This window comes from Saccopteryx leptura, chromosome 13, assembly GCF_036850995.1.
Source record: "Saccopteryx leptura isolate mSacLep1 chromosome 13, mSacLep1_pri_phased_curated, whole genome shotgun sequence".
In the NCBI taxonomy this organism is placed as follows: domain Eukaryota; kingdom Metazoa; phylum Chordata; class Mammalia; order Chiroptera; family Emballonuridae; genus Saccopteryx; species Saccopteryx leptura.
The window spans coordinates 47,771,771-47,788,409 of record NC_089515.1 but is presented as its reverse complement, the minus strand read 5'-3'; the positions used below and the strand labels follow the sequence as shown (position 1 = coordinate 47,788,409).

The 16,639-nt window shown below is 45.3% G+C and overlaps 1 protein-coding gene across 6 annotated transcripts in view; it reads left to right on the top strand.

Annotated features, from left to right (window-relative positions):
- AKAP13 (A-kinase anchoring protein 13) overlaps positions 1–16,639 on the top strand; it is a 288,721-nt gene that overhangs the window by 128,480 nt on the left and 143,602 nt on the right. For 4 of the 6 annotated variants that reach the window (XM_066355280.1, XM_066355281.1, XM_066355279.1 and 1 more), the window contains exons 4-5: positions 2,195–2,491; positions 12,611–12,794. In XM_066355280.1, coding sequence (XP_066211377.1) covers positions 2,195–2,491; positions 12,611–12,794 — 481 coding nt within the window. Of the gene's footprint in view, positions 1–2,194; positions 2,492–12,610; positions 12,795–12,952; positions 12,971–14,456; positions 14,539–16,639 lie in introns of those variants that run through there. The other 2 variants (XM_066355283.1, XM_066355282.1) reach the window with 2 other exon arrangements.

Genomic DNA, 16,639 nt, shown 5'->3' with positions numbered 1-16,639 from the left:
GGAGGCTCTTACCCTCTTCATACTTTCCGCGCACAGGTCCCAGGGCTTGGCGGACCTTCTTGTTAGAGGCCAGAGAACAGTTGAAAAGAAACACTCACTTTCTGCCAGAGAAACACCCAAGCCTACTATTACCTGAATCATCAGTTGGCTTATTTCTCCTCATATGGTTGGCTTATGTCATTAAGCTGGTCACCCTTCAAAGAAAGGTGATTTCTTTTCTAATTTTATTATATACGTATACATATTAATTTTATTTATTGATTTTAGTGAGAGAGGATGGGAGAGAGGGAAAGACGGGAACATCTACCTGTTCCTGTATGTGCCCTGACCGGGGATCAAACCTCTGCTCTTCAGGATGATGCTCTAACCAACTGAGCTATCTGGCCAGGGCTTATTGCATATATTAATTGTGTAAGTTCACAATATATATTGAGTTGAAATGTGTAGGGTGCTTCAGTTTCTTACAGCCTTCATAGAAAGAACTCACGTTAGAAGGCAGTGGGAGTACCTGGTAGAGTTGTGTGTTTATAGGCAGACTGGTCTCGGGGGCTCATGAACCTGTTATTCCTGCCTAGTAGTCGTACTGGCTTCTCATTCCAACTCTTGGCCTCCTTTCAGGCAGGGACAAAGCTGTCGCCCTTCCTCCTTTGTTCATAAGCAATGTGGTACAAAACTCGTGCATCATGATATAATAATAGGCTGTGTCCTTTGGCATCAGACTTGAATTTGAATAATAGATTCTGCTGTTTAATCTATGTAACCTTGAGTTCTCTCATCCATAATGTGAGCACAATACATACTTCCCGAATTTGTTGTGTAGAGAAAATGCCTGGTATGTAGTAGTTACTTGGTCAGTAAATAATTGTTACCACTCTAAAATTACATAGCAGTGAGAGATTTGTTTTCTTACAGGGTGAAGGCCTTAAGGAGGCCCCTGGGGGAAAAGTATGTGGAGAATCAATTTACTTTTTCTCATTGGAAACATGGGAAAAATTACTGTTTTCACTTGCGGAGATAGCAGAACGCTTAGTTCTTCTGTGCCAGTTTGCAGCCTCCGTGGGCTGTGTCCATGGTGTGGGAGGCCAGAGGCACGGGCCATGTGGAGGTTTCCCTGGGCCTCACTCCGCTGTGGACAGCAGTCCGTGTGTGTGAATGGGGTCAGGGAGTTGGAAGGCACAGAGGCCTGAGGTGAATCATCTCCATTTTCTTTATTTTTTTCTTATCAGAAAGACATCTCATGGAAGAAGAATGTTGATGTCAGGAGCCTAGTTCTAGTTGAGATCAGTGTTTGAAAGTTGCGGAGGAAAAACGATTTCAATAAATATAATCTCCATTTTGGAAGTAATTTTGTGGAGATAAAAACGCACAAGGAAGCGTGATGCCCAAGAGCACGCCAGGCAGAGGCACTGCGTCGTCCAGCCTTCCTGGTTTCACCCACGCGGAGCTCTGTGGAGTGACGTGCGTGCTGCCCGTCTGTACCGGGGGCACCACCGTCCATGGGTACCACCGTTGTCAGCGTGCCTGCTTTTCCTCAGCGGCTTCTGGCCACGGCCTTGGGGCGTCCCTCTGTGAACTGGGTGATTTCACTGAAGTCCCCATTACCTTACAAGAAAGAGTCTAGTATCTGAGAGCAGAAATTATTTTCTGGGCTTTGACTTGCTAATAATAGAATAAAATCAAATAGTTTTGAACTTTTCAGGGTGCTTCCTTTGATCTGTTGTGTTGTGATCATAAGGCAGGTACTGAGGAATCTGTAACATTCCTCCTGGGTCACCTGTACAAGTGACCTTGACCCTGTTGGGTTTTCTGATCTAATTCAGTTCAGTGGGTGTTAGACTTCGTACTCTGAGAGCCTTGAGCTTTTGTTTTGAGTTTGCTCAAATGCAGCAGCTGTAGTTCAGTATATATTGAGATATTCAGAGACTGTTCAGGGTCAACACTACGCTGTATGGTAGCAACAGCTGAGACGCAAAGTTTTCTGCTGTTTGGTACGGGAAGCACTTCATATTTGCAAACAGAGCTGTAAAGGGAGCTTTAAGAAGTTTGGGAGGTTGCTGTCAGAGCTCAGAGGAAGAGGTGCCTTTTCTAGGAAGGGAAACTTCTGTTCATGCAGGAAGAGCACAGAGGACCATGAGTGTCCCTTGCAGGAGGAGGACACTAACACTGTCCTGTTGGCTCTGTGTGTCTTCTGTAGGTCACGACTGCTGTGAGACAGTGAAGGTGCTGCTGTGTGCGTCCAAGGAGGGCCTCCCTGTGTTTGTGGTAGCCGAAGAAGACTTCAAGTTCATCCAGGACGAGGCTTACGATGCAGCCCAGTTCCTGGCAACCAGTGCTGGCAATCAGCAGGCCTTGAACTTCACCCGCTTCCTCGATCGGTCAGGACCCCCGTCTACGGATGTGAACTCCCTGGATGAGAAGGTTGCTCTGGCATTCCGACACCTGAAGCTGCCGGCCGAGTGGAATGTGTTGGGGACAGACCAGACTTTGCATGGTAGGAACTTAAATGACCCACAGATAACATGCTGCGTTTGGAACACTTGTGGTTTTTCGTGGGGCTGCTTTTATATTGTCATCAAGGTTTCCACCGTGGCTCAGTAAATCTCATAGTGACTGTAGCCAAGTAGCCTTTGTGGCTGTCTTCTGGATTGTTCAGCTGGGCTCTTAAATCTGTTCCTGCACTGCAGTGACCTGTTCTCACCTCCATTTAATGGAGAGGGCAGACCAGCCACCTCTGTGGGTCCCGATTTCAGGCGTCACATCACAAGTGTAGAAAGCCACCTGTCCTTCGTCAGGAGAGCCGTGGAGTGACTTTATGTGCTGTTTTTGGTGTTTAATTGTCAAAGACAGAGTTTTCATTACTACTGCATTGTCTTCTGAAGTCCTTTGGTGATTCTGTGGAGCTGGGGAAAGGGGACTTGGGAGAGGACAGCTGGGGGAAGGGGACTTGGGGGAGAGGACAGCTGGGGGAAAGGGGACTTGGGGGAGGACAGCTGGGGGAAGGGGACTTGGGAGAGGACAGCTGGGGGAAAGGGGACTTGGGGGAGGACAGCTGGGGGAAGGGGACTTGGGGGAGGACAGCTGGGGAAAGGGGACTTGGGGGAGGACAGCTGGGGGAAGGGGACTTGGGGGAGGACAGCTGGGGAAAGGGGACTTGGGGGAGGACAGCTGGGGGAAGGGGACTTGGGGAGAGGACAGCTGGGGGAAGGGGACTTGGGGGAGGACAGCTGGGGGAAGGGCACTTGGGGGAGGACAGCTGGGGGAAAGGGCACTTGGGGGAGGACAGCTGGGGGAAGGGGACTTGGGGGAGGACAGCTGGGGGAAAGGGCACTTGGGGGAGGACAGCTGGGGGAAAGGGGACTTGGGGGAGGACAGCTGGGGGAAGGGGACTTGGGGGAGGACAGCTGGGGGAAGGGGACTTGGGGGAGGACAGCTGGGGGAAGGGGACTTGGGGGAGGACAGCATGAGGCAGCTGAGTCCTGAGAAACCCTGTATTTTTTGTTGTTGTTTTTTTGTAATTTTCTTTTATTATTTCTATTGTTGTTGTTGTTGTTTTTTTAAAGATACATTTTTAAAAAATTTTTATTTATTCATTTTTTTAGAGAGGAGAGAGACAGAGAGAGAGAGAGAGAGAGAGAGAGAGAGAGAGAGCAAGGAGAGAGACAGAGAGAGAGAAGGGGGGAGGAGCTGGAAGCATCAACTCCCTTATGTGCCTTGACCAGGCAAGCCCAGGGTTTCAAACCGGCGACCTCAGCATTTCTAGGTCGATGCTTTATCCACTGCGCCACCACAGGTCAGATTGTTATTTTTTTGTAACTGGTTCTCTATATGAGAGTTCATTGGAGGAAGGGCTCCACCTTTTTAAAAACATTGATGTAATAAGATCTATGTATATTCTTCTTAGTCAGATAGGGGTTTTCCCACATAATTATTCTTGTGGTAGATGACATCTACCAGAGGTCTTGGTTTTTTTATATATGTATGTTTCAATAAAACAATATATACCTGGGTCTAGTAAATAACATTCTCCTTCTGGCCCGTAGGAACTACTGCCAGGATGGATTGCATTCATTATCTGTGGAGCTTCTGGTATTTTTACGGGTTTTGTTCATTTGTTTAAAGAAGGCACAGGAGTTGGATAGTTTGTTAACATTACGTAGATGAACAAGAAATACAGTTCACCCTTGGACAATGTGGGCTTGAACTGCACAGGTCCACGTACACACACAGTTTTAGTCCTCGGCTGGGAATCCATGTCTGCAGAGGGCTGACTTAAGTTATATGCAGATTTTTGACTGCACGGGCAGTCGGTGTCCCTAACCCCCTCCGTGTACAAAGGTCAGCTGCATTAGAAGAAGCACAGTCCTGAAACTTTGGACATATCACTTCTCCTCTCTGGGCCTTGGCTTCCTCGTCTTTAATAGGGAACTGGCCAGCTTTAATATTTTTGTGGACTTTCCATGTGCTTCTTAAGTTTCTGTTGTATAATATTTCAGGCAATGCCAGCACAGGCTAAATCCAATGTGAACACAGGGAAATGCACTACAGCCACAGTGAGGGACCATTACACACCTCTGAGAAAAGCTAAGGTTAAAAATACCGAGCGCTGGCAAGGATGCAGAATGTCTTCTGTATCGCTGTGGGGGTGGGGAACGGTATTGCCACTCTAGAAGACAGTTGGGCAGTTTCTTACACTGTTAGATGTGCATTTACTGTATGACCCAGCAATTTCACTTTTGGCTGTTCTAGCGAAATGAAGTATTCACTCAAAAATATCTTTGCACAAATGTGCTTCCGGCAGCAGTATTTATAATCGCCAAAAACTGGAACTGACCCAGCCCTCTGTCATGGAGTGAGTACTGGAACAAGCTGTGGTACGTTCACACGCTTGAATTCACTCAGCAGTAAGTTCTGTTGACAGGTGCAGCGACTGGGATGCATCTGAAATGCATTGCGCTAAGTAAAGGAAGTCAGTTCCTAAGGGTGTTTACTGTGTGATTTCATTTATGAGATACTCTGGAAAGGGGCAATTAGAGGCACAGAAACTAGATGAGCTGTTGCCAAGTCTAGGAGTGGGGGCAGGTCTGACATCACGTGGTGTCAGGGGGGTGTTCTTTGGGTGTTGGAATGGTTTTGCCTTTTGGTGGTGGTTATAAGAACCTATCCATGTGTTCCAAATCACAGGATTTACACCCCACAAAAGCGAATTTTGTCCATAAATTAAACAAAGTAAAGAGCAAAAGAAAACGAACAGTTAGGTTTGTACTTTGCAAGCTGAAAATGCCTGGCAAGGTCTTGATGCACCTGCCCTTCAGCCCACAGCGGTGGTCGGGCAGCTGGTTCCCCTTCTGCAGTGAGAACTGGTCAGAGTAGCTGTGGAGTGGAATCTGCAGGCACTGGGCGTTTTCAGGGCAGGTAGTTTCAGTGAAGAGGTACTTGCTTACTGCTGAGGGACGATTGTAGGGGAACATTCTGCTCACATTGAGTTGTACATCCAATACTTTAAAACAGGTGTTTTACAGGAAGAAGGTATGAAGTGAGCTTGTTGCCTGGGATCATAGTATAGGTAACTAGGGCACCTTGTTTCATAACAGGACTGCTTGCAGTTGGAATTGAGGCTGTTTACAGGTGTTCCAGACTAATGCTTGTACAAAGAAGCCATGTAAGATTTAGGCTTAATCCTCATGCTAATTGTTTGGATGCAGTGCTTTTAAACATTTTTTTTCCAGGTCAGTGACTCCTTTGCAAGTAGCTCAGATTTCTTCTACAGCAAAAATACATATAGGCCTGCAAAAATGTACGTATTTCGGGGGTTCATAGCCTCCTTGTGCCGCAGGAATGAACATGAAATTAAGAACTCCTGGTTTAGGTATCCCCCCAGCTTAGAGTTGCTATTGTAAACGGAGAAGAACATAGGCATTGAGGTTCGTTTGTTTGTGTCCTGGCTTCATTGCAAGAGTTCGTGCAGAAAACTACTCTAGCAGCTTCTCTGTTGCTTCATGTTGGAAACGGAGGGAGATGTATTTGGGTGGTTTATGCCAGTTAGCAAAGCTTTCGTTCTGACTAGACCAGGCCCAATATCCAGCAACCTTTCAGAGACAAAACTTGGAGCTCTGATGAGGGAGAGGAGCATGTCTTACGAAAGGGTACAATCTGATAACACTGCAGGGAAAGGCATTTCATAATGAGACTGTTTTTCTGCTGCTTTAACTTATTTCTAAACTTAATCCTCACTGTAAACACGAGCAGGAAGAGTTTGTCCATTTTGCTTCTTCCCAGGGTCCTTTAGTCTGAAGTTACGTGAAGCAGCCTCTACTCTGGACTTCTGCCTCAGTAATGCCTTAAATGCAAGTTAGGCTTCACCTGGGTGGAGGGTGGGCAGTGGCGTGAGGCTGTTCTCTCTGAGTTGCCGAGTCTCCCTTAGTTGTTTTGGCACCTTGGTGGTTAGTGAAAATGCTGAGAAAAGATGTGTTTTTCTCCTGAAAGAACCTGGTATGGTAGCAGTCAGCATACCTGTTGGCTGACAGGGTGGGCCCACTGAAGACTTGCTCTTACTTAGTCATGGAATTGTATAACTAAGTGAAAAGATCTTATCGTCTCTGGGGGTGGGAATTAAATTTGGGTGGAGAGAAGGTTTAAGAAAGACTGCTAGAAACAGCCTGTGTCTTCTCAGTTCTGTGTATCTGATGTTGGTTAATAGACTCTCCATAACCATTTCAGCTTCCACACCCCTTCCAAATTATTTGATAGCTATTTTTTTTAATTACCAGTAAGTGAGAGGGAGGGAGGCAGTGAGACAGACTCCCTCATGTGCCCCCAACCAGATCTACCCGGCACGCCCCCTACAGGCTCCATTGCTCAGCAACCGAGCTATTTTAGCACCTGAGGGGAGGCCATGGAGCCATCTTCAGCACCGAGGGCCAGCTTGCTCGAACCAATAGAGCCATGGCTGCAGGAGGGAGGGGGAGAGAGAGAAGGGAGGAGGGTGGAGAAGCAGATGGGTGCTTCTCCTGTGTGCCCTGATCAGGAATCAAACCCAGGACTTTCATATGCCAGGGCCTCAATAGCTTTTCATGAAATTTTTTTTTTAGCTACACTCACTAGCAATTTGTGTCTTTTTTCAGCTATCATAGCTGCTAAAAAAAAAACAATAAAATATGAAAAGCCTGCTAAGGGATGTTTTTGTTCACAGAGATTATTATCTTGACTCCAAGACAAGCAATTTCTAGTAATGGCAGGATTTTAGCTCCCCAAGGTTTGTTGCTGTCCAACCTTGATTCTGTCACAAGATTACAAGTGTTGTTTTTCCAAAGGCTCATTTCTCACACCGGCCTTTTGTTCTCCATCCTCACTGTGGTGTGAGAGAGAGACAGAGGGAGAGAGAGACAGAGAATTCCTGCTTTATGTGTGACTTCAGGTACATTTGGGAGGCAGAACAGAACGGTAGAAAGAGTTCTGGTTTGGAGTCTCATTAGAAATTCAAAAATCACTTATGAGCAGGGCCACTGGGTGGATCGATGTACGGAAAGTACATGTAGTCTATGACTGCCATAGTCACAGAACTGAGAGCGTTTTGCTTAGTCACAAAATCGTGACATGAAGAAGATGCAGCCATTGAGCATCTCATCATGGCTGGATGCCCCCTGGGCAGGTTTGGGCGAATGTGTATGGGAGGTGTTTCCAGCATATATGTGGACAGCAAGTGGGCTTTGGGCATTGTCTGCTACTTTCTCTGTGGGGTAGGAGTGGAGCTCCCTAGGGTTTTTTTTCCAATTGAGTATGGTTAAGCAGGAAAACCCACCAGCCGGCATATGGCCTATGAAATAATATTACAGCATACAGGAAATAGAAGAGCATCCTGAGTGTTCAGATGGAAGGCGCTCTGGGTATAATTTTCTTTAAGAAACCAAAGAAAAATTTAGAAGAGATTTTTCCATTTGTCTTTTAAAAGATGGAAGAAGGCAGGCCTGTAATGAAATTAGAGAAGGAAGCAGCAAGGAGAAAAATGGGCTTAATGAGTATGTCAGTCAGGTTTCAGCCCGAGAGACAGAACCAGTGGGAGGGAGGAGTGTGTATTGAGATTTATTACAGGGGATGGCTTGCACGATGGTGGGGGCTGGCTAAGCAGGCCCAGGGTTTGTAGGGGAAGAAGAGAAGGGCACGAGCAAGCCCGAACCCAGTGTGAGCCCGAGCTGCCATGCTCAGACGGCTCTGGGGGGGCCCTGGGCGGGATGGACGTTCTCCAGCAGAGCACACGCGCTGTCTCCGCGGGCAGGGTTCTCCCTCCCTCCGGGGGCTACTCTCTCCTGGGGACACCTCAGGCCTGTGTCTAAATCCTTCGGCTGATTCAGGCCCACCCAGATTATCCAGGATAATCTTCCTTATTAAATCAGCTGATTAGGGGCTTTAATTACATCTGCAGAAGAGCCATCACAATGAGGTCAAAGACGGAAAGGGAGCTGCAGGGACATCCAGAATCCCATAATGTAATTAAATTTAGGCTGGGGACAAAGGACCCAATTGACATAGGAAATGCAGTTAGTGATCAGAGCAGCACAGTTGAGTAACTCTCAGAGTAGAGGGAAAATACAAAGGCTCATCAGAGGAAAAAAATTAAACAAGAGACTCCGGAGAGAACAAGATTGAGCGTCAATTGTAGGCACCGTGGAGTTGAAAGGGATATGAGGGAATGAAAACAATGGAAGCTATAGTGGGTAAACATTTTTATTATTCAAGGAAAACATATGACAAGATGCTTTTTAAACCATAACATTGCCTGACCTGTGGTGGCGCAGTGGATAAGTAGTCGACCCAGAACGCTGAGGTCACCTGTTCGAAACCCTGAGCTTGCCTGGTCAAGGCACATATGGGAGTTGATGCTTCCTGCTCACTCGACTACAGCCTGTCCCCGTGTACTAAAATTAATTCAAAATGGATCAAAGACCAAAATATAAGATCTGAAACAATAAAGTACATAGAAGAAGACATAGGCACTAAACTCATGGACCTGGGTTTTAAAGAACATTTTATGAACTTGACCCCAATGGCAAGAGAAGTGAAGGCAAAGATAAATGAATGGGACTACATCAGACTAAGAAGTTTTTGCTCAGCAAGAGAAACTGATATCAAAATAAACAGACAGCCAACTAAATGGGAACTGATATTTTCAAACAGCAGCTCAGATAAGGGCCTAATATCCAAAATTTATAAAGAACTCATAAAATTCAACAACAAACAAACAATCCAATAAAAAAATGGGAAGAGGACATGAACAGACACTTCTCCCAGGAAGAAATACAAATGGCCAACAGATATATGAAAAGATGCTCAGCTTCATTAGTTATTAGAGAAATGCAAATCAAAACTACAATGAGAAAACCACCTCACCCCTGTTAGATTAGCTATTATCAACAAGACGGGTAATAGCAAATGTTGGAGAGGCTATGGAGAAAAAGGAACCCTCATACACTGTTGGTGGGAATGTAAAGTAGTACAACCATTATGGAGGAAAGTATGGTGGTTCCTCAAAAAACTACAAATAGAACTACCTTATGACCCAGCAATCCCTCTACTGGGTATATACCCCAAAACCTCAGAATCATTGATACGTAAAGACACATGTAGCCCCATGTTCATTGCAGCACTGTTCACAGTGGCCAAGACATGGAAACAACCAAAAAAACCCTTCAATAGAAGACTGGATAAAGAAGATGTGGCACATATACACTATGGAATACTACTCAGCCATAAGAAATGATGACATCAGATTATTTACAGCAAAATGGTGGGATCTTGATAACATTATATGGAGTGAAATAAGTAAATCAGAAAAAAACAAGAACTACATGATTCCATACATTGGTGGAACATAAAAACGAGACTATAAGAGACATGGACAAGAGAGTGGTGGTTACCAGGGATGGGGGGAGGGAGGACACAGGAGGGAGGGAGGGAGAGAGTTAGGGGGAGGGGGAGGGGCACAGAGAAAACTAGATAGAGGGTGACGGAGGACAATCTGACTCTGGGTGAGGGGTATGCAACATAATTTAATGACAAGATAACCTAGACATGTTTTCTTTGAATATATGTACCCTGAATTATTAATGTCATCCCATCAACATTAATAAAAATTTATAAAAACAAAACAAAACACCATAACATTAACTTGATTTTTTTTTTTTTAAACAGATAGAGACAGGATAGAGTAATGGAAAGGGTGTATGGTTTTTAGGCTCAAGAGAAGAATTTTCAAGTCTTTTTGATTCTTGTTGTGGTCAAGTTATTAAACTGTCTTCACCTGCAGAATGAGATAAGCAGACCTCATAGGGCTATTGTGAGAATGAAAAAAGTTAATGCACACTACTTAGCAGGTCCTCACCATGTGTTCCTTTTCTTGTGACCTGTTGCTTGCAGAAAGGGGGCGACCTCCCAGCAGGTGTGGTAGCCGCTGCCAAGGACCGGAGGCGGAGATTATCTGGGGAGGTATAGGTGCTGACATGGGGGTGCCAGCTCTGAGCAGCTGTGTGGTTGTTGGAACTCCGCGTTTAAGTGCTGAGCTGACTCAGAGCAAACACAGGATCCGAGGGGGTGGGGGGTAGAGAAAACTGCTTTCGGGAGGTGTCACGTAGGAAGGCCAAGATTAACCGGTCTGAGACAGATTGCACAGCCTTCTGTGTTTGTTGAGGATGTCAGTGCTTGTGAACAACTTAAGGCACACCTCAGATGATGATATTTGATCGCCTCTGAAGGGTCTTTTCCTTTTGTCTGGCCTTGTCCCCTGCTCTGAGGTGTTGATTATTAAAATTTGTGTCTACTCATGCAATGGTTTCTTCTGGGCATTGATTTCTTTCTAGCCATGTGCGTCTGCTAAGCACCTTGTAAATCCTGAATTAGTCACTGTTTATAGTTCTATAGGAAAAATAAAAGTATGAAAGGTAGCTTTTGCTTCCAAGGCAACAGGAAGACCAGACCAACACACACGTGACATTAGAAGGCCCAACACACACGTGACATTAGAAGACAGCACGGTTCAGTGTAAACCACAGGTTCAAAGGTGCGTTTATTCTTACTGTGGTCTTCCCACACAGAAGCGTGAGGGACTTCAGGGTGAGGGGTCAACGTCGGGATCCAGGCGGTCTGAGAAGGCTCAGTGAAGAAGTTGGGACCTGAGGGAGGCTGTGGAGTAGGAGAGGTGTTAGCTAAGGTGATAGACAGCAACTGCAGGGCATTCACGTGCCAGTCTCTGAGGGGTCCTCCGGGAGCTGAGCAGTGCCCAGCCTGCAGTGGCTTTCGTTCCTGCCATCTCTGCTGGGACACAAGAGCATGCCCGAGGGAGAGGGAGTGTCGCTAGTGAACCTGGAATGTAATTGGAAGCCCAGAAGAACAGAGAAGAGAGCAGGGGAAGAGCAGGTGCCTGGCATTAATGAGTTCCTGCCATAGCCAGCCATCAGAGTACCATTTCACCCACCCCTGCCTGTTTGTTACTGCCGCCCACTCTGGGGATAAGAAAGTGAAGCCCGGCCTGACCTGTGGTGGCGCAGTGGATAAAGCGTCGACCTGGAAATGCTGAGGTCGCTGGTTCGAAACCCTGGGCTTGCCTGGTCAAGGCACATATGGGAGTTGATGCTTCCAGCTCCTCCTCCCCTTCTCTCTGTCTCTCCTCTCTCTCTCTCTCTCTCTCTCTCTCTCTCTCTCTCTCTCCCTCTCTGTCTCTCCCTCTCCCTCTCCTCTCTAAAATGAATAAATAAAATAAAATTAAAAAAAAAAAAAAAAAAAGACAGTGAAGCCCGCAGAGGTAAATGGGCTCTGCCCGGTCCTGCAGCTGGTACATGCCACATCCCAACCCAGGTTTGTCTGACTCCAGAGCCTTATTCTTCGCCACATTCAGAGTGACTGCTTATGGGAACCTCCACTGCAAGTGACATCAGCCCAACCACATGCTTTTCTTTCTGCAGTTATTAAGTATATTATAGCGTAGTCTTTCCCATTATGCCCGGAGATGCCCTTCTTTCTTTCGTTAAGCAAACAAACAAAAGAGTTGGTGGTGCCAGCAATTTGATTTGCCCTTAATACGGGGGACTAAAAAGACTTGTGTGTACTTAACAAGCAGAACCTGTTTTTAGTGTTGAACTAGCCAACTCCTGTCTGGGTGTTATTATTATTTCTTTTTAATTAATTATACCCTTTTATGATTATGACCCATTTGAGCCCTAAGCCCCAACACTCTTTCCTTTGCACCCCCTGTTGTGAGGCTACATCTACTTTTTTTTTTTTTTATGAGCACATATGTGGAAGTCACCCTTATGAATCCGCCTGTGACAATTTGTTGAACAAATGCATTAAGTCAGAATATAGACATAGCTCGATTCTCTTGTGGGACTTCCTCCTTTTAGACATTTTGCTTCTTATCCTTTTCTCTAGCTTTATTTTGTTTTTACTTGAGAGCTGCTTTTCCTCGGCCACAATAAAATTGTTCATGTCATATGTTGTGGCTTTCATTTTAGGATCTTAGGTACTCAGAGGCAGTGGTGTTTATCTAACTTGACTTTCTGTCCGTTTGCTTTTTGCTTTCACATTCTCCTCTTGCTGATTTTTATTTTCTCCCCGCCTGCAGCTGGCGGCCCCCGGGAGACACTGATGCACTTTGCTGTGCGGCTGGGCCTGCTGAGGCTGACGTGGTTCCTGCTGCAGAAGCCAGGTGGCCGCGGGGCTCTCAGCGTCCACAACCAGGAAGGAGCAACGCCTGTGAGCCTGGCCCTGGACCGGGGTTACCACAAGCTGCATCAGCTTCTGACCGAGTAAGTGCTCCTTCTCCCAGGGCCCCGCCTCTCCCCTGAAGCCCCTCCTTGATTCATGGCGGCGCCACCCACTTGGCATCTCTGGGTGTGTTTGCCACTAATTGAAACCTCAACTCTGTGCTCTGCCTTCTGCTGGTAAGCCTGCTCCTGCTCCTATCTCACTGAGAGTGACCCACGTAAGTCCCATCACCGATTTCTCTGTCTTCTGCTTCTCTCCTCTTCCTGTCACTGAGAACTCAGAGTACATCCTATCTATGGGGGAGCATTTCTTTACCACGTGTCACGTTTTTCCCCATTGAGCACAAGAGCAAACAGTTTCCCTGTGCCCTTCATTTTTTCTGGTATGTCTTCAAGTCTTGAAAGAGTTAATTTGAAATGAATACTTCATTTAATATAATAATTGCATGCAGAAAATATACTGAACTACTGAGGTTTGGTTTGAATGTCATTTCTGTGAATAAAATCAAGAGCACTGGTCTTTTCACGTGAGTAGCAGTAAAAAGCCAGTGAGTGTCCTGAGCGTGCAGCAGGAAGTCCTGTCTGCGTCCCTGGTTCAGCTGTTGTGCAGTCTGGTTCTTTAGAGTCTTCTGAAGGAAGTTTGCTAGTCAAAACATTTGAAGAATTCTTTTTTCTTGTGTAAATAGAGAAGTAAATGCATTATAGCAGGCAGCATTTTTCACTGGAATCTTTATAAAAGGCAGAAATTTCAAGTATAGCTTTTCCTATTTACTATACTATTGTTTTATGATTATTGTCATCTTTCTGCTACATAACCTGAAGAATAAACCTGCTTGGATCTATGTTATTTAGCAATTGAGGGACCCTCGTAAATGAAGTCATTATTCCCATATTCTCAGATGTTTTGCTCATGTTAGACTTAATTTAGTTGCAGTCACTAGTTTACCATATTTAGCTGTGAGTGTGGGGTAGTCTGCAGAGGCCAAGAAGAGACCTCAGAATGTAACGCTACTTACTGTTAAATAAACAGATGTTTTGTTTTGTTTGTTTTTGTTTTACCTGCCAGCTTATAACTTTCCCAGCCGAGCCAGACAGAAGGTTATTTGCAGAAAGCTTTCTCTTGGGTGCTGCAGATACTGTGACGGGAGGAGGGAGGGGCTTTCTCTTAGATGAGCTCCGGACACCTGAGCCCTCCTGTGACAGTATTCCAGGGAGCGATAGGCTCCGTTCCTTCATACTTCCCATCTGGTCAGGCATTGGGTTCCCTTTGCTGTGGGCCTCGTGGCCCTAGGAAGACAGGCCTTGTTCCAGAAGTTGAAACAATTGACTTAGTATTAACTATTATGAGGTTCAAATGCAGTTCCTTCAACTGTGATCGCATAGCTCCGAGTTTTCGTTGGGAAGCAGAGTTGGTTAGGGATCGCCATCCAAATGGGGAAATGAAGTGATTACAACAGCTTCATTATATGCTTGTTGAGGGTGTCACAAGACTTATTGCAGCACAGCTTTAGGGAAACTAGAGTGTTTGTTCTTGGAGAAGAGGTTTTGGCTTGCTTCATAGTACCACCTCTGTTACATGTGGGAAAACTACTCATCTCCCTTGGAAGGGAAGTAAGTTAAGGGAAAGCCAGCCTCAGAACTCTCCGAACGGAGGCCTGCAGGAGGAGAGTGTGAGCACGGTGCTGCGGGTCTAGCCCTGAACGTGGATTCTTCTGACTCTTCCTCTGGCTTCCTGTTCTGTAACCTAGAAAAAGTGCCCTGAGTCGGAAGTAGCGATTTAAAAGAGGTAAGGGGGTGACTTGACTAAATCCTTCAGTCTCTCTGTGACATTGGTAGACATTGCTGGAATTTCAGGTATAAAGAGCGGGCTGCTTTGATAAATAAATGAAAGAATACTTGGAGAGGGTATAGCAGTAACTGTCAAAAATGTCCTCTTTTGTTGCCCTTGACTTAATTTTCCTGTCTTTTTAGGCCTGTATCATTTTTTTCGCTCATTAAGGAGTTTTTTCCCCAAAATCTTGAAGCATTTTTAGGCATCATTTGGATGTCCCTACTTGCTAAGAGTTTGAAATTATTCCCAAGTGTAATAGATAAAACACTTATAAATAAAGTTAGCTTGGCTCTCTGACACATGCTGTGATGTCGATGCCTCTGGGCTGATGGCACAGGGAATGCTAGATTGTTAAGATCATTAAGGGATCATTTACAATGCCGTCAGCCTTACAGAAGGTATTTTTCTTTCTTTTCTTTTTAATTAACCCTTTAAGTAGTACAAATGTTCATGTACATCCTCATGCCTCCACATGTATGTCTTTAACTTTGAGCTGGAGGTATGCGAGAATTGCATGAGATAACAAAAATTTTTATTTTAAAAATGTGTAAGGCAACATTAAAAAAAGGCAAATATATGTTCTTCTTGTTTCCTTAAGTTGTTTATCAAACAAACATGATTTTAAGTTAATAAAACTGTAACTGTAACTAATTTTATTTTTTGAAAAAAAAACCTCACTCCCCGGGGCTAGCGAGCATGAAATAAAAATAAACTCACCTCTCGAAGGGTTAAGTGAGAGGCGGAGGCAGAGAGATAGACTCCCACATGCGCTGGACTGGGATCCACCCAGCAATCCCCCTACAGAGTGATACTCTGCCCATCTGAGGCTGCTGCTCTGTTGCTTGGCAACTGAGCTATGTTAACACCTAAGGCGAGGCCATTAAGCCATCCTCAGTGTCCAGGGCCAACTTGCTCAAACCATTCAAGCCATGGCTGCGGGAGGTGAAGAGAGCGAGATAGAGAGGGGGATAGTGGGGGAGAAACAGATGGTTGCTTCTCCTATGTGCCCTGATGGGGAATTGAACCTGGGACTTCCACATGCCTGGCCGGCAATCTATTGCTGAGCCAACCGGCCAGGGCCAAAATTATTTTTTTAGAAGACTTTAACTGTAGAGTATTGACATAAGTGAAATATTTCATTTGCTCAAAGAATGAGTGCAAAAAATTTTGTCCTCTTAATTATTTCATTTTCAGTTTCAGTTCAACAAATCTTTATAGAATGCCTGCAATGCATTGTTGGTACGTTATAGATATATTTCATTTCACCCTTGTGACAACCTTTCTGAAATAGGCATTATCTGTGTTGTACTGATGACATACAGAGGCTCAGAGAACTAAAGTAACTAGCTCATTCCGGACAAGTGTAGAGCTGCCGTTACATGCACATCTGGAATGCTGGTGCCTGTATTCTTCCCTCTACAACAGGGGTCCCCAAACTACGGCCCGCGGGCCACATGCGGCCCCCTGAGGCCATTTACCCGGCCCCCACCGCACTTCTAGAAGGGCACCTCTTCCATTGGTGGTCAGTGAGAGGAGCATAGTTCCCATTGAAATATTGGTCAGTTTATTGATTTAAATTTACTTGTTCTTTATTTTAAATATTGTATTTGTTCCCGTTTTGTTTTTTTACTTTAAAATAAGATATGTGCAGTGTGCATAGGAATTTGTTCATAGGTTTTTTTTATAGTCCGGCCCTCCAACGGTCTGAGGGACAGTGAACTGGCCCCCTGTGTAAAAAGTTTGGGGACCCCTGCTCTACAAAGATGTGAGAGAGAGAGACTCAGGAAGAGGCCACGGGGTACAGGGTGACTAGCCTTTAGTTAGGAAAGGGCGTATACATTCTTTTAGGCCTGGCCTCTACTTTCTTGAGTAAGACAAGGTTCTCAGTACCATAAGTTGATATTTCTGTTACCCATAATGTGGGTTTGGAAGTATTGTTGGTTATACTTAGGTTGTCTTTTTACATTTCATCCTCACGACAGCCTCACGAGTGCATGGGATGGATATTATCCATGTTTTGTAACTGAGGGAACTGATGCCAGAGAGGTGAAGTGAG